The sequence below is a fragment of the Panthera onca genome, chromosome D4 (genome assembly GCF_046562875.1).
Source record: "Panthera onca isolate mPanOnc1 chromosome D4, mPanOnc1 haplotype 2, whole genome shotgun sequence".
NCBI lineage: Eukaryota > Metazoa > Chordata > Mammalia > Carnivora > Felidae > Panthera > Panthera onca.
The window spans coordinates 59,511,599-59,536,929 of NC_138351.1; the positions used below are offsets into that span (position 1 = coordinate 59,511,599).

Genomic DNA, 25,331 nt, shown 5'->3' on the forward strand with positions numbered 1-25,331 from the left:
GGAAGGGTTGTCAAATTTATTAGAAGTTTTGCTTTTCTAAGAAAAGAACACTGCAAGTAAAATTCCTGGCCCGCAACAGTGAAAACTCCAGCCTATTATTAAAAATAAATGAAAAATCAAGCCACACTGGGAGAAATACTTGCCAACACATGTCTAATAAAAGACTTGTTTCTAGAATATAAAAAGGACTCAGAATTCAATCAAAGGAAGACAATCTCCTTCATCCCCCTCAAAAAAAAAAAAAAAAAAAAAAGGTAAAACAACTCAATTTAAAAATAAGCTAAGAGGCTCATGGGTGGCTCAATCCGTTGAGCTTCAGACTCTTGATTTCAGCTCAGGTCATGATCCCAGGGTATGGGATCAAACCCACAATGGGCTCCATGCTGAGCATGGAGCCTACTTAAGATTCATTCTCTCTCTCTCTCTCTCTCTCTCTCTCTCTCTCTCAAAAAGTTTGAAAATAAGCTAAAAATTTGAACAGTTTTTGAAGGGAGATATATGAATGGCAAATAAATACATGAAAAAATGCTTAGCATCATTAGTTATCAGAAAAATGCCCATTGAAATCCTAATGCATTACTACTTCACACACATTCGAAGGCTAAAATTAAAAAGACAGTTTCAAGCGTTGGCAAGATTATGAAACTATGGAATTCCCATACATCGCTGATGGGAATGTAACATGACACAACCACTTTGGAAAAATTTGCCAGTTTCATATAAGGTAAAGATACACTTAACCATATTCAATAATTCTACGCCTCGGTATTTTCCCAAGGGAAATGAAAACGCATGTCAATTAAAAAGAAAGATTTTCACTAGAATGTTTTATTGCTGCTTTATAAGTGCTCAAAACTGGAAACAACCTAAGTGTTATCAGGAGATGAGCAGGTAAACAAATTGTCATATCCACACACTGGAATACTGCTGAGCAAGAAGAAGGAAACAAAGTACTACTACTACCCAACGACATAGACGAATGTCACAAATACTCAGAGTGAAAGAAGCCAAATGCAGAGTGATACATACTATGGGATTCTATTTATATGCAGTCCTAGAACAGGCAAAGCAAATCTATGGTGACGGAAAGCAAATCAGTGGTTGCCTGGGGTGGGGGATCAACTGCAGGTATGCACAAGGTAACATTTGGGGATGGTGGAGATATGCTACATCTGATTGTTGTGGTGGTTACACAGGCGTATTGTGCCTTTGTCGAAGTGCATCATACCGTATTTTTTACACAAGTATATTTTTTAATATGTAAATTATACTTCAGTAAAGGTTTTTTTATGGTGAAGCCTTTTGTGACTTTTTACCTCTTTTTCCCCCCAAATTCAGACATTGTTTATTCTTCCTCTCAGTATACTGTAGAATTTTGTTTGGTCTTCTCTTACTCTTTTCTTCACCTTTCATTTGACTCCTTTACTAAGTTATAAGCTCATATTCATCTTTGTTTACCCTATAGCACCTTGCTCATTACAACTTTTCAGTATATGTTTGTTGAATTCAGTTGATTTGTTGCAAAGGAAGAGTTACCAGCCATTGCTTTGATTACAGTTCTGAAGTCTGAAAAGAATCATTGCCCCAGATATTAGCAAGATAAAGCTATAAGGCAGCTAAGAGTTAATATTAGGCATCTTTAGTGTGGTCCTAATTTTACACATTTGGGCAATCCCATTTTATATCCTATGGCCTTGGGTGGTGAACACATGGAAGATGAGTGCCTCTAGGCCCCTTGGAAATTGTCTTTAAGGGAGGACACCCTGTGCCAGTTGCAAAGGCCTGGAGGACAATGTATTTGATTTTAGTAATGAATGAAAATTCAAAAGAATCATAGAAGTTTAGTGCTAGACAGTACCATGGACGCCATTTAATCCAACCCATTATTATACAGGCCCAGTGAAGATCAATAAACTGCCCAATGCCAAACAGCATATAAGAGATAGGGTTAAGACTGGAACCCAGATTTCTGCCAAGTCCCACACCAGGAATTTAATAGGAGGATTGGCTGTCTGTGGAAGTTCTACTGAGTTGCCCTTAAACAAAGCTTCCGTTAGTTTGGGATTTAGAGTTAAGAAGTAAACAGGATAGAGAAAAGAGAAAAGGCAGGAGTCAGCTGTTGTTACCAGTGTCCATCCAAAACTGGAACCAGAGGTGGCACCAAGAGTTGGCTCATGCATTCCTGGCAATGTCTTTGTTTATTTACTACTGAGAAGTTTGATTTCATCTGTAATTGAAACCTGTTTTGTGTACTTGTTGATCAGTTTTCTACAGTAAGAATATACTATAGCTTGTAAGAGGAGTTAGTACACAACCTAGAATACTGTTGAATTCCACAGGAATGTTGGAACAATCTAAAAGTTTATTTATTTTGAAAGAAAGAGAAAGAGAGTGAGCAGGGGAGAGGCAGAGAGAGAGGGGGAGAGAAAGAATCCCAAGCAGGCTCCACATTGTCAACATGGAGCCTGACACAGGGCCCAATCCCACAAACTGTGAGATCATGACCTGAGCTGAAATCAAGAGTCAGATGCCTAACTGACTGAGCCACCCAGGTGCCCCAAAGCCATCCAAATGGAGTCGGGTCTCCCTCTCTCAGACCTTCCCTTTTTTCACTATTCTCTGTTCCAGTATAAATGTATTTGGAATTGGGGGTGATAACAGTTGCTATTTTGCATCTCACTGATTTTAGGTTTTTATTTTTTTAAGACAGTATTAAATGAGTTTTTTAATTAAAGTGATTCTTAGTGGTCATTTTGAATTTTAAAGATGAAGGACATTGAGACACAAAAGGGAGCTTTGAAAGTTATAGCAAAGCATGCTCCTTAGATGGATCTTTTGAATGAAAGAATAACATGGACGGTGATGATGAAGGAATAGAAGCTGCTGCTATTTAATGTATTCTCCACTCTCAGTATATGGATGCAGCCTCCAAATTTTACAATGGAAATAATCATCAGCACAGCATCTCTGCTCTCCTCTGGATTGGTCTTTTTGTAAAGCAGCCTTTTCGTTTTCTTAGTAAAAGTATTTTATTTTAAAATATATCTCTAGACACTTACTCCTGGTAGGCCTGGGGAAACGTAGATTACTTCATGTCTCCTCAAAATTCCTTTCAAAGAAAAGAGTCCAGCTTGATTTGTGTTTTTGAGATAGAGAAGAGGAATAGATAGGAGGAAGGAAGAAATCTTAACTTTGCTTCAAGGAGAGAAAAAAAAATCTTTCAGTCCTTTGTTGATACCTTAGCTTCTGCATTAGTCATGTGTCCCTTCCTCCGTGATCATAAGTAGACCAAAGGAATAGCAGCAATTTGCAAATTTGTAAAGGGACAGTGCAAAGAGAAGAAAACAGCTGATAAAGAAAAATGTAGGGCTCCCAAACCCCCTAGGTTTTTGTAGTTGTATTTTTAGATCAATCAACGGTTTCTGGATATTTGGCCTCCTTGTTTGTTGTTTTGTTTCATCGTGTTTGATGTTATAAAATACAGTGCTAAATTTCTAGCCTCAGTCATGAGATGGTATTTAAAGTTCAGTTTTTTAACCTGTTACTACCAAAGTCAACTACAATGGGAAGCTAGTAGACACAGTTAGTGCTGATATTGGAAGAAATAACCTTTCCTCTGCCTACTTGAGTCTGAATGGTAGGGTCCTGAGAATTAACTGCTGATAGATTAACAGAAGTGTGGGAGCACTTGGTAATGAGCAACTGAACTCAGTTGCCAGAGGTAAAGGTTTGTTTACCAACTTTCATAAACACAAGTATTTAGGGCTTCAAAGGATGGAGGCTTTTGATGATGCTAATTTTTACAACTTGGGTTTTTTGGAATGTCCTAGAAGCCAAGGTCAGTCGCTTCCTTGACTAGAGACTCTAGGTTGGGGGAGGGTGGTGCTATGCAGCTGACTTTCATAAAGCTCTGCTTTAGTCAGATAAGGGAAGTTTAGATAAGATTGCTTTCTGCATCTGTTGTTGGGTTTTTGGTTTTTCACTGATTTTTTTTTTTAATATTTGTTTATAGCTTGATGGTTTTCAGAGCATTTTCACGTATCTCATTTGATTTTCACAGTAGTTTTTAGGAAGATGGGACAAATATTCTTATTCCCATGAATTACACAGGTGAGAAAACTGAGGTTAAGAGAGGCTAAGTATTTGTTCAGAGCCACACAGAGCCAAGATAAGAGGTCAAGGTATTCACATTTCTCACTACACCTTTGGGGTCCAATTTCAGTACTAACAAATTGAATAATGTCAATCTATAAGTGCTTTAAAAGGGTCAAGATTGAGTAACATTTTATTTGTTTTGTAGGAGAAGATGGTGTAAATTGGTTCATCAGTGACAAAGATGCTGAGGTAAAATCAAATTGTTTTTCAAAGTTATGAATAACAGATTAATAATTTCCTTTGATTTGAAATTTCCTTTCATTTCATTATAATTTGATAAACTTTTTAGAGATAGCAGTGGTCTGAGTATGTTGCAAGAAAAAGTTTGATTGTAGTCTATGGTGATTGAATTTTCCAGAAGTGTGGTTCAGCCTTGATTTTTATCAGTCTGTTAATTGCCATAGTGATTTAGTCCCCTTTCCCTTCTGTTTCTTCTGCCGTGGTGAGTCCTCTCAGCCCATATTGCCTGGTACCACTAAAGATCAACACCGGAAATAACTGCCTCTTCAGTGTAAGGAAATGGTTAGTCTATATTTAGCATGTGGCAGGTGTTTGTCTTTGTCAATTATTAGCCTTAATTGTGACAGATGGTTAGAAAAGAGAATAATTTTACAACTTGGAAAAAAAGAAGTTTTAAGAGATAATTAGATTTTGTCTACATGGGGCTTACCTGGTCAATCCAGCAGAATAACAAGTACAAGATGAAAAGCTTTTTCAAAGATTAGAATTCTACCAAACAAGATAAAAAAGCATGGTTGGCATTTTTACATATTCCCCTTTAGATATTCAATGTGGTGTGTTTTGCTAATATTCTCTTGCAAGACACTAGATTTTGGCTAGAATATGGGAGAGCTGGAATTGGATTAGTGTAGGCAGAATAGGTCTTAAAAGTACTCTATTGGAAGGAGATTATCCATTGTCTCTTAGAAATTATAATCCAGTTTATAGGCAGTAACCCTGGGCTGTTCAAAAGAAAGAATATATTCAGTAGTGATAACGGTTTTATAACTTTATAAAGGACAAAATCATTTTTAAAAAATTGCCCCAAATAAAATTTTAAGAAAGCTTCTCAGTCCGAAAAATATGGTGTATGTTCCTATATAGAAATCAGCGACATCTTTGACTCTGAATGCCACCAGAATGTCTAAATGATGCATGTCAGTGTCCCTACTAGACCTGAACTGTAAATAGAGAAACATACAAAAGAAATGGAACCATATGGAGAAGTGTAAAAGAGTGTGATGAGGGACAGACAAGAAGTAGAGTTGTCTTCATGGCAACCCCTTTTAAGTTTTTATTTCTTTTAAGAACACAAAAGTTCTCTGTTGCTGGTTTCTAGATTAAACAGACTATGGCTGTTAATTCTTTTGAACAAAGTAAAATATTTTTTAAATTAATTAATTAAAATTAATTAATTAATTAATTTTTAAATTTTTTTTCCTCCTAGGCCCAGATAGTTAACAATAGATCATCTGGAAGATGGACCCACCGATACTATTCGGCCAACAAAAATGTTACCTGTAGAAATTGTGACAAATGTGGCCATTTATCAAAAAACTGCCCCTTTCCACAAGTATGTGAAATACGTTTCTCTCCACATTGTTACTTTATAGTCTTAAGGGTGGGCCCTATAACCTTATAATTCAAATCTTGTACAATATATGTGTGAATTTCATGTTACATTTTCATGTAGGTGATAGCCAAAATAGTAGCACAGAAAGAACAATGAAGTTTGAGTCAGAAAAACCTGGAATCAACTTTAGCTTTCTTTCCATTAGTAGTTGCACAAGCTTAGGCAAATCATTTCACCCTCTGTGCCTCTGTTTTCTTGTCTATAAAATGAGGATTCCTGAGACCCCTTTCATTTCTAAACCTTCTACAGCTTGTTTCATTGTGGGATAATTTTTATTGTTAGAAAGTTACCATTTTAAGCATTTATAAATGTTTATTGGTGTAAATTATGTTAGATACATCAGCCTTTGGAACAACATAGAACTAAAGTTCTTGGATGTTCTCTGACACACAGTAAGCTCTTAAGAAACATTCCTTCCATTATTCCTTCTTCCAAATGATATGATTGTCTTTCAGATATTTGAGACAGCTCATATATTTCCTCTTTGTCTTTGGTTCTCCAGGCAAAGCAGCCTCTTTCAGTATTTGTTGCTCCTGTGACTTAGCTTCCAGATCCTCATCAACCTGGTTTCCCTCTCAAACACAATCCACTTTGTCAGTGTTCCCACAAGATAAAGCATAAGAAGTAGATGCCAGTTGATACCACAGGCACAGTAAGCCTTTTTGGCAACCACAGAATACACATAGCTTGTGTTAAAGCTCTGATTTCAGACATTTTGTTTGATTTTACAGTTATGCTCAAGATCTAACCTTCACCGGGGTCTCAAATTGGAAATAATGTTTTATGGAATTATACAGAAAAGGAAAAGTTAATCTTCTATTTGAGACTGAACTATTTTGCTAAAGAGACTTTCTGTTTGCTGCATAGAAAGTCCGCCCCTGCTGCCTCTGCTCGGAGAGAGGACACCTCCAGTATGCCTGCCCAGCCCGCTTTTGCTTAGGCTGTTCTTTGCCTATGCCTTCCACTCACAGATGTCTTGAAAGACCTTCCTGGAGAAAACGATGTGACCGATGTGATATGATAGGCCACTATGCTGATGTGAGTATCCTGCATAGAACTAATTTGTCAGACTTTGGGGGCAGTGTGCCAATTTGTAACTATCAGTCAGCCTACCTAAGAGAATATTCTATTCTAATTCTGTTCTAATATGTGTGTAATGATAGCCATGTCCCTTTGGCTATTGATCATCTAAAGCAGTGTTCTTTTTTTTTCTTTAAAAAAAATTTTTTTAATCTTTATTTTTGAGAGAGAGAGAGAGAGAGAGAGAGAGAGAGAGAGGGGGAAGGAGTGGGGGAGGGGCAGAGAGAGAGGGAGACACAGAATCTGAAGCAAGCTCCAGGCTCTGAGCTGTCAGCACAGAGCCCGATGTGGGGCTCGAACTGACAAAATGCGAGATCATGACCAGAGCCGAAGTCGGATGCCTAACCGACTGAGCTATCCAGGCCCCCCTAAAGCAGTGTTCTAACAGAGATCTTACTGAATGGTTTGTCAGGACACAGCATCAACAAATATTGTAAACCCATGCTTGCCCCCTTTGCTTAATGTGCTTGCCAAGTAAAGGTTGAAATAAAAGAGGTATGTAATAACATGTAAATTTATATGTCTGTTCATGCATAGTTACATGAAAATATATACCCACTTAGCAGTTGTATACAAAGGTCTATCTATCTGAAGCCTGGCTTGATGCTGCTTATTGATGGTTCTTGCTGATAGAATAGTCTTAAACAAGAAGAAGGACAAAATCACCAGTACTTTAGATCTGCTTATCTTAGTTCTTTCTTTAGATTAAAAAAAAAAAAGGGGGGGGGGTAATTTAAAAGACATTCAGTTACTTGTAGCACGTTAAATTTAAGCACATTGTTATCTTGGACATCATTTTACATCATTTGGGATTTTAGTCACAATTTCAAAATTTTTTTTTTTTTAACGTTTATTTATTTTTGAGACAGAGAGAGACAGAGTGTGAATGGGGGAGGGTCAGAGAGAGGGAGACACAGAATCCGAAACAGGCTCCAGGCTCTGAGCTGTCAGCACAGAGCCCGACGCGGGGCTCGAACTCACAGACCATGAGAATAATGACCTGAGCCGAAGTCGGCCGCTTAACCGACTGAGCCACCCAGGTGCCCCTAGTCACAATTTCAAAGACCAGAGGGGCTGTGGAAGTTAATATATTTTTTTTAAGTAAGGATCTTTTAATTTGTATTTCCCAAAGATATGATACAAAGCCACAAACATTTTTCTAATTTTATTTATATTGAAATATCCTATAACCTTTTCCTAAAAAAAAAAGTAATACGGCTTTTTGTTAATATGAATTTCAGATTAAAACACACTAGAAGATGAATGTTTGGTATATATGTTTCTCATGTAAATATATCAGTTATCTATTGTAATTTTTACAATGTCTTTTTAAACAAAAACAGGGTCACTATCCCATACATTGTCTTACAGCTTCATTTTTTTTCTGCTTAATTCCTTATGAATGTATCACTGTATTAGCTCATAAAGATCTACCTTTCTTATGGTTAATTTTTATTCCACTGTATGGATGTACCAATTTACCCAGCTGTTTATCTACCAATACATCTAAATTTATAGTTACAACCCATTTTTTTAAGCAAACAGTGCTGCAGTAAACATCTGTGTGTGTGTGTGTGTGTGTGTGTGTGTGTGTGTGTGTGTGTGTGTTGTGTGTATAAGATTATTTTATTAAGTCAGATTCTGAGTGGGATTGTGTAATTAAAGGATATGTATATTTACATATGGATAAATATTGTCAAATTGTTCTTCCAAAAGATAGTACCAATGGGGGCAGCCGGCTGGCTCAGTCAGTAGTAGAGCATGAGACTCTTGATCTTAGGGTTATAAGTTCAAGCCCTGTGTTCAGTGTAGAGATTAGTTAAAAATAAAATCTTCTGGGGTACCTGGGTGACTCAGTAAGTTAAACGTCCAACTTTGGCTCAGGTCATGAACTCTCAGTCTGTGAGTTCAAGCCCCACATCGGGCTCTGTGCTGACAGCTCGGAGCCTGGAGCCTACTTCGGATTCTGTGTCTCCCTCTCTCTCTGCCCCTCCCCTGCTCATGCTCTGTCTCTCTCTGTCTCTCAATAAATAAATAAATGTTAAAAAAAATTTTTTTTAAACAAAGTCTTTAAAAAAATAAATAAATAAAAGGTGGTACCAATGTATCACCACCTGTCAGGTGTATTTAAGAATGCTCTTAACATTATAATTGATCTTTGAAAATTTTGGCCAATCAGATAAGGAGAAAATGATATCATATTGTTTTTATTTGTATTTCTTAGGCCACTAGTGATGTTGAATGTGATTCTCAAGACAAGGTGTGGAAATAGAAGTTATTTCATTCTAGGGGCACCTGGGTGGCTCACTTGGTTAAGCGTCCAACTCTTGGTTTCAGCTCAGGTCATGATCTCACAGTTTGTGAGTTCGAGCCCCACATTGGGCTTCATGCTGACAGTGTGGAGCCTGCTTGGGATTCTCTGTCTCCCTCTCTCTCTGCCCCTCCCCTGCTCGTTCTTTCTCTCAAAATAAATAAATAAAAACTTTAAAAAATATTAAAAAAGAAGAAGAAGATGCTGTTATTTCATTCTAAAGTAGCTAAAGTGAGGCCCCTGGTTGGTACAGTTGGTGGAGCATGTGGCTCTTGATCTCAGGGTTGTGAGTTCGAGCCCCACGCTGGTTGTAGAGATTACTTAAAAAAATAAAATGAAATATTTTTTTAAAAGTAGCTTAAACTTACTTTTTAATATTTACTAAGTTTTAAAATTAAAATCCTAAGTTGGCTTGGTTTTATACTTCTGTTCTCTACATTATTTTGTCAATTATAATTTTTTTAGCCAGATTTTCTAGTTTGGCAGTTACATTTAATAGCATATTTCTTTACTCCTTTCTTCTAATAAACTCTTACAAATATGGTCTTATTTGCCTGTGATAACAGAAGGGTCTCAGACAGACATTATCATGAGCAGTGTTTTTTTGTTTTTTTGTTTTTTTTTTAGTAAGAAACTAGCACAGAACCGTTAAGGATGATTTGTAAAAGGTTATATAATCAGCTGTGAATTAAGTCTGTAGTCCATTCTGCTTAACTTCTTAATTTTGGCCTCTAATGTATGTTAAATTCTTTATCTAAAATGGCCTTGAGGATTAATAACCCCAGTGAATGTAAGGTTTTAAGATTGGGTTAGGCTGTGGTCGACTTCAGAGAAGGCAGCACCCTTTCCCCTAAATCTGCCAAGATCTAACTTGTTGGGTGTTTTTATAATTATGTGGTGAATGTTCTGGACACTAGTTGATCTTTTTCCAGCCTTCCCACCTTGCGTAGGATTCCCCCAGAGCCCAATCAAACCTGGACTTCACTGACTCCATCTGCAGAAGCTTATAGTCCTTCCATCATCAGAGAAGCTCTTCATGAGAATTCACTTGGAAGCAGAGTCATTTTGGCCTCAGGTTGCTGGAACTATTCAGCCAGTCCCCCATACATGCTTTAAATTTATCTTAAAACCTGGCCCTCCACAGAAAGTATTGCTTCCCTTGCAACCCTCTCAAATGCTTGCTGCTCATTCCTTCTTTCTTTTTTTAAAGTTTATTGATTGATTGATTGATTGATTGATTTTGAGAGAGAGAGAGCGTGCGTGTGTGCAGGGGAGAGGCAGAGAGAAAGAAAGAGAGAGAATCCCAAGCAGGCTCCACACTGCCAACAGAGCCTGATGCTGGGCTCAATCTCACGGTCATGAGACCATGACCTGAGCCAAAATCAAGAGTCAGATGCTTAACCGACTGAACTACCCAGATGCCCCTCTGCTAATTTTTTCTTGACCCACATACATGAATTACACTGTTTAGGATTGAACTCTTTCTCACTCATTATGGTTGCTTCAAAGTCCTGGGGCGCCTGGGTGGCTCAGTCGGTTAAGCGTCCGACTTCGGCTCAGGTCATGATCTCACGGTCTGTGAGTTCGAGCCCCGCGTCAGGCTCTGTGCTGACAGCCCAGAGCCTGGAGCCTGTTTCAGATTCTGTGTCTCCCTCTCTCTCTGCCCCTCCCCTGTTCACACTCTGTCTCTCTCTGTCTCAAAAATAAATAAACGTTAAAAAAAAAAAAAAAAATTAAAAAAAAAAAAAAAGTCCTTACTCCTCCCTCTTTATATGAATACTTGTGGCTTATTAAAGGCCCATACCCTCTGACAATACTGTCCTCCACCCTTCTTTGTCATTTTCATCTTTCTACCTGCTGGACTTGCTGCTCATTCACAGAGGATTTCTGAAGCCCTGGGTAATTATAGATGCCCTACCTTATCAATTAAGGAGATTAAGAAACTTCCATTTTTGCTTTATACTTTCCTATAGCCACACTACTGATCTCTGTAATGCCACAGTGCCAGTTATATGTGCAAAGAGAATTTGTAGTGAAAACTGGTGAGTGGTATTCATATTCTTGCTGTAATGAAAGAATTTTCCTGAACTCTGCTTGGAAATGCCTCATTTGTTAACTACTGCATAAAAGGGATTTGGTTCAAATTACAGAGTTTTATAATGTAAGGGATAGAAAGATGGCTCAAGGCCTGCTAAAGTTAACCTGCATCATTGATACCTTCCAAAGGAAGAGAATCTGCAATGTGGAAAGAATCTCAATTCTGACTCTGCCACAGATTCTCTTCTCTTGTCAACAGTTTTTAAATATACAGAAAATTTTAAAGTATGTGAACACATCTTGCATACACAGTCCCATTGTGTAAGGTATATCTGACATTTCCAAGGTAATAGTAGCTATAATTAATTACTTACTGAGTTTTAAGCACTGCACTAAGTGCATTACTAACTAGGAAAAGGGGAGTACTTTTTTCACTGCTGTATCCTCAGCACTAATAGGTACTCTATAGATATTTGTGATTGTGTCATTTATGTAATCCTCACAACTACCGTATAAGATATATACTGTTTTTTAATTTTTATTTTCTTTTAATGTTTATTTATTTTTGAGAGAGACAGACAGAGCATGAGCAGGGGAGGGACATAGAGATAGGGAGACCGAATCCGAAGCAGGCTCCAGGCTGTGAGCTGTCAACACAGAGCCTGACACAAGGCTCGAACTCACAGACCACAGGTCATGACCTGAGCCAAAGTCGGACGCTCAACTGACTGAGTCACCTAGACGCCCCTTCCAGGTCAGATTTTTAAATGAGTAGAAGAAAATAACTTACACTTGATTCCCTTCATTAAACATTTGATGCTATAAAAAATGCTCTCTTAAATATCTGCTATATACTGATTTTTAGCAGGTCAAAAATTTCTTTTAAAAATGAGAACTCAGTATAAACTGTAGGCTTTCACAGACAGTAGTGGTTAATAAATGTTTCTTCAATAAATACATAACATAAAATGGAAAACTAGTGTCTTTTAGTTTAATTTTGGTGATTTTTTTAAAGGTTAGCTTAATCTTGGGGATTTCTAGTAGAAAATGTAAAGTACCTAGTACAACCATCTTATAGTTATGGCTTCATACTTGTATAAAGAGTGAAGAATTATTGAATATTGTTTTTCTCCAGGTAGTTATTTAAGAAAAGGGGATTTATTTGATCTTTAGTCAACTCCAAGGAACACAGAATGGCATTCCTATGCCTCTTATCCTTTCTCTAGTCTTATTGAGATACTAGTGGCCAGAAACAAGATTGACTGAAACACAATTATTGAGCTCAGTAACTGAGCCAAGATTTGAATTAAAGTCTTCCTTAATTCAAATATTTTGTTATGTGTAATAGTGATTAGTTCTACCTTTGTTCAAAAACATCTCCACTGTTTAATCACCCAAATAAACTTGTTATATTTGTTTATCAAAAATTTGCTGGTTGCCTACTACATGCCAGGCAGTATTCCAAGTACTAAAGAAATAAAGATGAAGAAGACATGGTCCCTGCCTTCAAGTAGCTAAGAGTATAATAAGAAAGGCAGACATGTGAAAGAACAATGTAAAAGTGATGTGATGGGAGGTATACCAGGGTGGTGAAAATTAAATGAGAGAATATCAGAAGACTAAGCTTGGTGACTTGCAAGTCATAGATAACTGGGAAGTATAGAAAATGACATAGATCATAGGAGGGAGCCAAGAAACCGTGCCTATTATAACATGTCACCTGTCTCTGGAAATACTGGCTGTAAAGTAATGCCATAGGAACTCTTGAACCAGGCTACATGAGTTTTTCTGAAATAATATGGACTTGAAACATACACAAGGGTCAATATTTTCTGAGCACTTGTTTGCTTACCTACCTGTTCTTAACCTTCAAAAGCAAGGCAGATTGAGGAAGGCAATCTCTAGCCATTCCTAGAATATTTCTCCTTTCTGATTCTGTATCTCTTCCACTCATGGAAAGCCACTTTCCTATTGTGTCAGAATTTAATACATTGTTTTAGCCCTGGAAAGAATGATTCACAGCATAATCCAGAATCTGAACACTTTTCATCATTTCTGCCACTGTCCCCCTAGCTTAAGCTGCAAGCATCTACTGCCAGGATTACTCTAATAGCCTCCTAAACTGGTTCCCTGCTTCCTTGCCCCTTTATATTCAGCTTCCAGTAGGTGGTTAGAGTAATCCTATCTATCTATCTATCTATCTATCTATTTTAAAAGATTTTATTTTTAAGTAAGCTCTACACCTAACATGGGGCTTGAATTTACAACCCTGAGATCAAGAGTCACATGCTCTACTGACTGAGCCAGCCAACCTCCCTAGAGTAATCTTTTTTTGAACATAACCCAGATTACATCAATCCTGTATTCAAAATCCTCAAATAAGACTTTGTATCTCTCCCAGAGTAAAAACTAAAGTCCTTAGAGTCACCAGCAAGACCATATGTGATCTAGCTTCTTGACCACATCTCCTATAGTAAGCCATTGCTTACTCCACCTGGTCTCCTTGCTGTTTCTTAAAAGACCACACTTATTCTTGCCTCTACCTTTTGTTCTGTCTGCTGCATATCCAGGTATCCACAATGACTTACCTCCTTCATGGCCTTTACTCAAATGTCCCCTTTTTAGAGAGACCTTCCCTGACCACCTTAATTGAGATAGCACTTCCAACATTCCCTGCCCTTCTTCCCTGCTTTGTTCTTCTCCATAACACCTGTATTATACATTCTAAATGTATTTTTCTGTCTCCCCAAATTAGAATGTAAGCTCCATGTCTATTTTCAGACATGTTCAATGGTATATCTCCAGCTTCAGGTGAAGAGCCTCACCTGCATAGGAGCTCAGTAGGGTTATTGAATAAGCAAATTAGTGAATTCGGGGCAACAGACCCCACTTACCTACCTACCCTCCAGTCATGCTTCCAAAAGTTGTCAAATCCTGCATATTGATACATAGGCTTGGCAATTCTCACCTTGACTCATAATACTTAAAGTCAAGTTTCAACAGGTTTTCCAAAAGCTGTGATAACCTATAGTATGCATAAAATAAAATGAAATATCTAAGGCAAAGGAAACCTTTTTTCTTATTTTCCCTCCCACTCTCTTAAATGACCAGTTCTACTTTCCTTAATATTTTCTTTAGAGATTTTCTTTAATATCTCCATTTTAAATCAGTATTATAGGTATTGATGCTGTCCTGTGTTTTCAGTCTGTCAGCCGTCAGTTTTCATATGGAAAAATCTCCTCTGTCACTTTGTGATAGAATATACTGTGTCATCTTTTTCACACAAATCGAGAAGAGAAAAAATAAGACTAAAATTCTGGTTACCTTCTACAATTCAAATAATCATAGACAAACTAATTTTCCTACCAAACTTAATTGAAGTCAAGACAAAAAAATATATCATTGTAATAGATTGATATGTATGTTCACATAAATATGTAGTTCTGCTGACACCTAAACATTACACCTACTTTTTAGAGTAAAGAAAAAATCTGACTTAGGTTAGAATACTTTATTTCTCTCACTTTTTACAGCATTTTGATGTTGTTTCAACATAATGTTAGCGCAAGGGGTCATGACTAGGATTGATTGATTTGCTTAATAAAAAATAATTGTTGAATAGGCTTATAAAATGCTTATTTACCTGAGAGACCAGAATACCCCCAAGGAAGTTAAGTATGTTCTGTGCTTAGAGGTCTCTTATCCTCTTGTTTGGTATATGCAAAACTCATGATAATGTAACTGAAAATTCATATGTGTTCATTGTTCAGGGAGTAAATCCTGGAATTAGTAATTAATAATTCATTGGAACTGTTCCCAAATCACCTGATAAATGAATATCTGAAACTTTTCATGGATATATATGTGTATATACATGATATATATGTGTATATACACATATGTATCCATGCTTATGGAAATAACCTCAGAGGGTAAAAAGTTTTAACTGAAGGTATGTAATTTAGCACAGTTACAGTTTGAAGGAGAAACCCAGTCCTTAATTTGAAATTCTACTAAATGGTATACTTTCTCATCATCTGTGACTAACCTGAAAAATTCCCCCGGTCTCTCTGACTGTCCCTATAGCACATACTTCATTACCTAGCATTAGTTACTTTCAGTAGACCTAGCAGATTGAGAGCAGGTTTACATTTTCTTTATAGAAGTTAAAAGAATAAGTTTGTAGAGGATAGAGACCTTTCTCTTTCTCTGTACCACTAACTTCCACCAAAAGAGGGAAAGGATTGTCCCCTTAAAGTCTATCTACCAAAATTAACAGCTTTAAAAACTAAAGGGATAAATAAACTTTAGTTTTTCATTGAGAATTTTGTGGGACGTGGAAATGAACTTTTCAGTGCAGTCACATTGGGAAAACTGGAGTCTTTGATAAATAGAGCAGTACACCACTGGGAATTTTATTAAATTTCAAACTCATTATACTTATTTATTTATTTATTTTTAAATTTTCAGTCCAAGTATAAAAGTCCATATAGACTTGGACTTGAATCTATTAGATCCAATAATAAGGTCAAATTCTGGGACATAGTTATCTTTTCTGTCAATTTTAGGTAGGGAAATTAAGGGAAATCAGATTCTCATTGACACCTGGAAGGCTAAACATTATATTTACTAAGCATTACAGACTAAAGGTCAATTCATCTGAACATTATAAATCTCGTACAGTTTTCTGATTGAGTTCTTTTATTTTTTAAAAGTTTATTTAGAGCATGTGTATGCATGCATATGGGCGGGGGAGGGGCAGAGAGAGAGAATCCGAAGCAGGCTCCATGCTGTCAGCATAGAGCCCAACATGAGGCTCAATCCCACAAACTGTGAGATCATGACCTGAGCCAGAATCAAGAGTCAGACTGTCAACCAGCTGAGCCACCCAGACGCCCCTGATTGAGTTCTGATCTTCCTTCATGAACAAAAATAAATGGGGTAGAAGAATGCATACCAAGCTACTAGGCTGATAACACTAGATTTCCTCAGCTGACTGGTAATGGATTAGAAGAGGGATAGGAGACATGATTAGTTTTGCCTTTATTTTTTTTTTTTATTGTATTATTGCATTTATTTAAAAACAGAAAAGAGACTATTATTTCTGCAAAATGTCAGTTTAATAGCAAGTGTGATCTTGGCATGTTGTACAGCCTTCTAATGATTATTGCCTTGATCAAAAAAAAGTAATAGGCTATTTAAGAATTTCAAGAACTCAAGTAAATTCTGTAATGTTATGAGCTAATTGAGCTTTTAGCTATATAATGTTAAAATAATTCTCCCTGGGCACCCCTGGGTGGCTCAGTGGGCTAAGCGTCTTACTCTTGATTTTGGCTCAGGTCAGGATCTCATGATTGAGTTGGCAGGATAGAGCCCTACTAACAGTGTGGACCCTGCTTGGGATCCTCTCTCTCCCCCCTCCCTGCTCCCCGCCCCCCAACTCATGCTTGCTCACGCTCTTTCTCTCTCTCTCAAAAAATAAATAAATAAATTTTAAAAAATAATAATTCTCTCTGTGGTCGTAGATACTAAAGGAAAAGTATACACCCTAAGAACACTAATGGGAGAATTTCAGGTATATAAGAAGATAATACTCAGCTTTTAAATTAATTACCTCATGAAGTATTATTCTAAACTTTTATTATTTTTTCCATAGCCAGTGATCTTTTACACAGGAATTAATAATGAAATAAACTACAGTGTTTTCACTTACCTGTTCCTCACAGACCAGACCTCTGAGAAAACTAAACTTTTCCATGAGTGAGTTTGTCAGAGATCTATACAATCCTTGGTAGATACCACCTCAGTTCCCAATACTACCAGATTGACAGAAGTCTCTCTTTAAAAAAAAATAATAATAATAATTTTTTTTTTTTTTTTTTTAGAATGAGCTGATAGAAAAAATTAAGGCATACGTGAAGAACTGGTAGATCTAAACAGGAATGAGATGGCACCAAATGTAATAAACTTGTTATGAGAAATAGGAAAAAAAGAAATAGGAGGAAAATTGAGAAAAACCTAATTCATTTTTCACAGTGTGAATACAGAAGATAGAGGAAAAGTGGTCCAAAGGAAAATGAACAAAAGAAATTCTGATTAAGAGAGCAGGTACCCACTACAAGAGGGGGAAAAAGTCCCACATCTATCTAGACATATGCTAGTGAAATGTCTGAATGTCAAACAAAAATCAAACAAACATCCAGACAGAAAAATTAAAAAAAATTTTAAATCCACACATATTACACACACACACACACACACACACACACACAACATCAAGCTTGCATCAAACTTCTCCTGTACAGTACTAAATTGCAGAAGTACTCTATTGCAGAAGGCAATAGAGAAATCCCTAGAGGGTAGAGCATTCTGAGAAAAATAGATGACATTGCCAAGCTGTTGTTCATTTGTGAATTTATTGGAAAAATCAGAGAATAAAATTAGCAGCAATGAAGAATGAAACCAGGAAGGCATAAAGTGAATGTATGAATACCTCCTGTTGATCTGTTTTTAAACTTCTTACAAATTTTAGAAAAAATTCTTTAAAAATATACTTTGAAAACTTATAAGGATAAAAATAGGACCAGAAATATCAATGATCACAATAAATAAATGGATTAAATGCTCTTATTAGAAAATAAACATTCCAGTGTCAGGAACCAAAAAGGAAAAGGGAGAATAGCTTTAACTTAAAAAAAATGTCCATCCAGGGGCGCCTGGGTGGCTCAGTCGGTTAAGCGTCCGACTTCAACTCAGGTCACAATCTCGCGGTCCGCGAGTTGGAGCCCCGCGTCGGGCTCTGGGCTGATGGCTCAGAGCCTGGAGCTTCCAATTCTGTGTCTCCCTCTCTCTCTGCCCCTCCCCCGTTCATGCTGTGTCTCTCTCTGTCTCAAAAATAAATAAACGTTTAAAAAAAAAAAAAATGTCCATCCAAAGAAACCATTAATAAAATTAAATGACAGACCACGACTTAGGAAAGATTTTTATAAAATACATGATAGGATAATTATTTCTAATATGTAAAAAGCTCTTATAAATTAATAGGAAGAAAAAAAATGTCTTAATAATCAGGGGTTCCTGGATGTCTCAGTTGTTTAAGTGTCTGTCCGACTCTTGGTTTCAGTTCAGGTCATGATCTCACAGTTCGTGAGTTCGAGTTTGCACTGGGCTCCGCACCAAGAGTGCTGATTTTCTCTCCCTCTTTTTCTGCTCCTCCCCTGCTTGTGCTTTCTCTCTCTCAAAATAAATAAATAAACTTAAAAAAAAGTAATAATCAGTGTTAGAGAAGATAATGCTTCTGGAGTTCACTGATGGATGTTTGCAAAGATATATCTACAAGGAGCACCTGGATGGCTCAGTGGATTGAGCGTCTGACTCTTGATTTCAGCTCAGGTCTTGATCTCATGGTTCATGAGATCAAGCCCCATCCGTCTCTGTGCTATCAGCACAATTTGGGATTCTCTCCCCCTCTCTCTCTGCCCTTCCCCCACTCACACTCTCTCTGACTCTCTCAAAATAAAAATAAGTAAACATTTTTAAAAAAGAAATATTTAAAAAGAAAAGATATATCTATAAGAACATTCATCTCAGAATTGTTTATAATGAAAATTAGAAGCAACCCAAATATTTAACATTCCAGCTGATTTAAGTAACTTACAATACATTTCATATAATGGAATACTCTTCAACTATTTAAAAAATGATATAATAATGAATATTGAAATATAAAGAAGTTACTAGTACAGTAAGTGAAATGCATAAATTATAAAACAGTAGAAGAAATATAATCCTGTTTCCATACAAATACACATATTTATAAATATATATAGATTTGCATAGAAAAATCTAGAATGAAGTCTTCTAAAATGTTTACTATAGTTAAGAATTATAGAAGAGGCACCTGGGTGGCTCAGTCAGTTAAGCTTTGGCTCAGGTCATCATCTTGCAGTTCGTGAGTTCGAAACCCATGTAAGGTTCTGTGCTGACAGCTCAGAGCCTGGAGCCTGCTTCAGATTCTGTGTCTCCCTCTCTCTCTGCCCCTCCCCCTCCCCCTCCCCCTCCTTCTCTCTCTCTCTCTCTCTCTCTCTCTCTCTCTCTCTCTCTCTCTGAAAAATAAATAAACATTAAAAAAAAAGAATTATAGAAGAGTTTATTTATTTATTTATATTTTAATTTGAGAGAGAGAGAATCCCAGGCAGACTCCCTGCTCAGTGTGGAGCCTGACACAGAACTCAATCCCACAACCCTGGAATCATGACCTGAGCTGAAATCAAGAGTCAGATGCTCAACTGACTGAGCCACCCAGGCACCCCTATTTTATATTTTTATAATGAATATATATTCATTTTATAGTTTTTTATCTTGATGTTTAATGTGCAGTACTCTATTGCCACTTACAAACATTTTAGGAATAGTATCTCCAGTAACCAATCCAGCCTATGTTCATTCTTAAGTAATTACACCCACTGTGGGGCTCAAACTTACAACCCTGAGATCAAGAGTCACATGCTCTACTGTCTGAGCCAGCTAGGCACCCCATTCTTCTTCTTCTTTTTTTAATTTTTTTTTTACATGTATTTATTTTTGAGAGACAGAGAGAGAGCACAAGTAGGGGATGGGGCTGTCAGCACAAAGCCCGACACGGGGCTCGAGCCCACAAACCATGAGATCATGACCTGAGCCAAAGTCTGACGCTTAACCGACTGAGCCACCCAGGTGCCCACCCCATTATTCTTATTTTAATAATAAAATTGACTTTTTTTCTTTTGGTGTTCAGTACTATGAATATGTATAGATTCATGTAAACACCACCACAGTCAGGATATAGAACCGTTTCACCACCCCAAAAAACTGCCTCATGCTATCTCTGTATAGTACCTTCCCCTGATTCATAACTTCTGGCAACCACTGATTTGTTTTTAATTACCATGGTTTGTTTTTAAGAACATCATGTAAATGGAACCACACCATTATATAGTTTTGAGACCAGCTTCTTTCTTTCACTTACATTATGTCTTAGAGATTCATCTGAGTTGTTCCATGTGCCAATAATTTATTCCTTTGCAGTATTCCATTGTATGGATGTATTGCAGTTCGTCCATTTATCCATTGAGGAACATTTGGGTTGTTTATAGTTTCTGACTATTACAAATAAAGCTGCTATGAATATTTGTGTATAGTCTTTCATGTGAATATAGTTTTCATTTCCTTGGGGTAAGTTTCCAAGTGGAGATTGCTGGTCCTATGTATGTTTAACTTTGTAAAAACTGCCATATTGTTTTCCAGAGTGGCTGAACCAATTTTGCATTCCCACCAGCAAAGTGAGAAGTCCAATTGCTCTGTATCCTCTCCAGCATTTGGTATTGTCAGTATTTTTTATTGTAGCCATTCCAGTAGTTGTGTAGTATCTATCTCATTGTGGTTTTAGTTTGAATTTGCCTAATGGCTAAAAATGTTGAATACACTTGCATGTGCTTATTTGCTATCCTTATATCCTTTTTAGTGAAGTGTCCTCATCCTTTCCTGGTTTTTCATTAGAGTGTTTATTTTCAGATTGTTGTGTTTTGAGAGTATTTTCTACATATGATATAAGGGGTATTTTAGATATGTTATTTCCATACATATTCTCCCAGTCTGTAGCTTATCTTTTTGTTCTCTTGACAGTTCTTTGGCAGAACAGTTTTTAAATTTGGTGAAATCCAGTTTATCAATTTTTTTTTCTCTTTACTGGATTGTGCTTTTGATGCCCTTTCCAAGAATTTTTTAACCAACTGCAGTTAACAAAGATTTTCTCCTGTGTATTATTCCAAAATGTTTATGGTTTTGTTTTATATTCAGATCTATGATCCATTTTGTGTTCATCTTTCTATAAAGTGTGAGGTGTAGATCCAGGTTTTTTTTGTTTTTTTTTTGTTTTTTTTTTTTTACATATGAATGATCAGTTGTTCATCACCATTTGTTAAAAAGACTGTCCTTTCTGGGGCTCCTGGGTGCCTCAGTAGGTTGAGCGTCTGACTTCGGCTCAGGTCATGATCTCATAGTTGTGAGTTCGAGCCCCACATCTGGCTCTCTGCTGTCATTGCAGAGCCAACTTCAGATCCTCTGTCCCCCTCTCTTTTTGCCCTTCCCCACTCATACACACACTCTCTCTCTCTCTCTCAAAAAAATAAATAAACATTTTTTAAAAACTTAAAAAAAATAATAAAAAAACTATTCTTTCTCCAATGAATTGCCTTTACATCTTTGTCAAAGATTAAATGTCTACATCTGTGGATTCATTCCTGGAGTCTGTTCTGTTGCATTGATTTAAGTATCCATCCCCTCACCAATATCATATTGTCTTGATTTTTAATGGCTTTGTAGTATTAAAATCAGATATTGTAATAACTTTGTTATCATTTTATAAAGTTACTCTAGCTATTCTAGTTCCTTTCCCTTTCCATCTAAATTTTAGAATGAGTCATGTATACCTACAAAAAAACTTGACAGAACTTCGATTGTTATTATAGTCTGTAGATCACTATGGAGAGAATTGATTCTAACATTTTGAGTCTTCAATCCATGAACATAGTACATGTTTCCATTTATTTAGATCTTTAGCGTCTCTTATCAGAGTTTTGTAATTATCGTTTATACATTCTCTACATAGATTTATACCTAAGTACTTCATTTTTCTTGGGACTATAGCAAATGGTATTGTTTTTGTGGTTTTCAATTGTTTATTGTTTATATATAGAAAAAAGTTTGGAATGAAATATTTTTCAATGTTTGCAATGTTATCTCAGGTGGTAGTATTATATAGGTGACTTTTATTTTTTGTTTATCTGTATTTTCTGTCTTTATAATGAATATGCATTACTTTTATAATATTTAATGTTATTCTTTTAAGAAAAAAAAGGACAAGCTTCTACACTAAAATTACTACAGTATTGGCACAACTTTGGACCTAAAGGTGATTACTTGTATGCCTGACATGTCCAGCGTGCTCTAAGATTCTTGGGAGAAGATGAAAAGGAAATTCCCCCAGGAGACTCCCATGAGAATTAGAGAAGTAGAACTGGATATCGGTGAATAATTACAAATAAAAGGAGTTCATTGTAGTTGGTTAAGATGAATCAGGTTAACTTTCAGTAGCTGTAAACAACTTTCTACATATGTGTTACTTATGATGGACTTTGTGTAATTGGTTTATAAATAAAGTTCTGAACTCCCATTTTAAAATTATTTTACCTTTAGTTTATCTCTTATGAATCTGGTTTAAAGCTTCTGGTACCTGCTAGTGGGCTTAGGGAAGCATTGTGATATTGAACATATGAGAACGAGTTCACAGTTATCTCAGAATGTCAGCACCAGTACCAAAGAGACAATGAATTCAGCTCCTGGCAGTTAAAATTGAGGGATATCATCAACATAGAGTTTTAATAGTTGTTCAGAGGATGTATTGGGTTTTTGTAGAAATTGGAGAGATCTGAAAGCTATAAAAAGAGGGAGTTAGAATACTAGACAGAAAATAAGACCTTCCTTCACCTGCGTGCATGGGTTATGTATTCACTACTAATGTGGCTAGATAGATTCCCAAAGTGATAAGGATCTTTCCCTCCAGGTTTCTCCTTCCTGATAGGCACTTTTCTCAGACTTCGGGTGGTAGTTGTCTAGTTATTATAAGAAAGAAAGGCAAGAGAGAAAGGCTAGTGAGATGCTGAGATTTTTATTATTTAAACATCGTGGTAAAAAGGAATTAAGTAAGCTTAAGTAAACTGAAGAACAGTATGTCAACTTTGAGAGTGGTATGGAATACTTCTGATTTTCACCAGTGATCAGTATATTTTAAGTTTTTTATTTCAAAATTTAACTATAAAATCTGAGATTAGATTTATCTGACCACATGTTCTTTTCTGTGTATTTTTGAACAACTAAGAACGTTACTGAGTGCGCCTCAGTTAAATGTAAAAATAGACACATTGCATGGTGCGGTAGTTGCTTATCAACATTTCTGAATTCTTTTCTTTCCATAAAGAAGGTAGCTACAACCAGCTGTATCCCGACAAAATCTGTATTTTTCATTTGTCCTTTTCTTTTGAATCTTTCTTTCTCACTCTGTTCATCTATATCAACAGCTCACTTAAATGGTGATTTTTAACCAGTCTCTTAGGTTTGGCCACATCTAAGAGTTGACTGTTTTGCAGTAGATTTCACTTATTTCAGCTACCTTATTGATGCCATTTCCTCATGATCAGTTTTTGCATCAGAAGTATGGAGGGTGCCAAATTGTCATCATCATAGCAATATTTAAGACAGTTGAGTGTTTGCTATGCATCATGCATTGTCCTAAGGAGTTTATACTTACCAACTCTTCAGCTGTCACAACAGCCCTTGAAGAGGTACTCTTATCCCCATGTTATTAGAAAACAGACATACAAATGTATAACTTGCCCAAGATAGTAAGTAGTAGAGTCAGGATTTGAATCCAGCCATTTTGGCTCTAGAGTCACTGATTTTAGCTGCTACGTTGTCATGTTTCATTTTACTAGTTCTTGTATTGTACACCCTTAGCTAATAACTAGCAGGTATGCTACAGACATCATCAACTATTTGTAAAATTAACTTATGTCAGTAGTCTAGAATTAGTCAAGATGTCTCCAGAAAGATTTGTGATTCTCTGATGTGAAAAAAGTTTTTTTTTTTTTTTTTTTCAACGTTTTTTTATTTATTTTTGGGACAGAGAGAGACAGAGCATGAACGGGGGAGGGGCAGAGAGAGAGGGAGACACAGAATCGGAAACAGGCTCCAGGCTCCGAGCCATCAGCCCAGAGCCTGACGCGGGGCTCGAACTCACGGACCGTGAGATCGTGACCTGGCTGAAGTCGGACGCTTAACCGACTGCGCCACCCAGGCGCCCCGTGATGTGAAAAAAGTTTTTAAATGGAAATAAGGTTGCTTGAGTTCTATATGATTTGTTTTATTTTTTTTTTTTTGGCTGGTTATTTGATATAATTTCCTATAAAATAAGAGCTGTTACATTTTCAAATAAAACTGGAATATAATCTATTACAGACAAACTTTATGCCCTCATAACTGCACTTAAGGAGAATATCGAAGAGAAATATCTTTGAGCAAAAAATTAGACTTGTCAGTTTCCCTGATTACAGAGGATTAAGAGTATAGGGATTGATTAAAATTTGACCTTGGATGGAAAGATGTTTTTATGAATTCTGGTTCATTTTGTCAGTTTAGAGATAGAGACCAATGCATGGCTTTCCATACTGATAGGTGAAAAAAAAAAATTATGTAGATTCTCTACACACTGCCACATTTATCTGTTCTATGTTTACAGCTCCTTTTTATTGTGAATGACAAATTCTTACACAATAAAATAAAACAAACACTATTAAAACAGTGACTTATCTTGAATTTTAATTGTGTATTTCTGTAATTTCAGACCAGAGTGGTCTTTATGGAATTTCGATTGAAGGCTATGCCCAAGATGCTCTCTTCAAAATACTCCTTGAAGGAGAAATTTTATTTCACGTATATTCAGAGTACAGTATATGTATAATAAGACACATAAGTATTTTTGTGTATCTGAGTAGTGTGTGTACACAATGACTACCAAAGTATCTGGACAATCAAATGACTTGATGGCTATAATTCTATGAGGAGCCTGCTGACGAGGCTTCAGAGTAGGGACATTCTTTTTAATGAAGGCACCTAAAATTACGTTAATGTGTGTATGGAAAAAAGATGGTGGCTGAGTCCAGGGACTGGCATGCTTTTCCTGTCTCTTTTCATTCAACAAATTTCAAACGAAAATTTTCTCTCTATTCTCCTTTATTTATGTTATTCACCATCAATGAATATTGCTTGTTTTATTAAATCTTTTGTTTTGCCGCAGTGACTTGAGGGGGCCAGCTCCTAACAACAGAGGCTTTGACAAAGCACCAGAGGATTCTGTTAAAAAGTTGTGTTTCGTAATTGTAGTTGTCGTGTCAGAGCCTAACTGACTTGGAGCTGAAGGATTTTTGTGAGATGAGTAGCTGTGCCAGCAGGGACCCAAGTCTCCTGGGCTGGCCGCGCTCTCATTAAGATTTGCCGCTAGCAGTGGCGGTGTTCAGCATG

The 25,331-nt window shown here is 36.6% G+C and overlaps 1 protein-coding gene across 3 annotated transcripts in view; it reads left to right on the forward strand.

The window, feature by feature from the left end:
- Positions 1-25,331, forward strand: part of ZCCHC7 (zinc finger CCHC-type containing 7) — a 253,514-nt gene that overhangs the window by 195,356 nt on the left and 32,827 nt on the right. For all 3 annotated transcript variants that reach the window (XM_060609299.3, XM_060609300.3, XM_078436676.2), the window contains exons 3-5: positions 4,301-4,344; positions 5,603-5,728; positions 6,656-6,826. In XM_060609299.3, the coding sequence (XP_060465282.2) occupies positions 4,301-4,344; positions 5,603-5,728; positions 6,656-6,826 (341 nt within the window). The remainder of the gene's footprint in view (positions 1-4,300; positions 4,345-5,602; positions 5,729-6,655; positions 6,827-25,331) is intronic.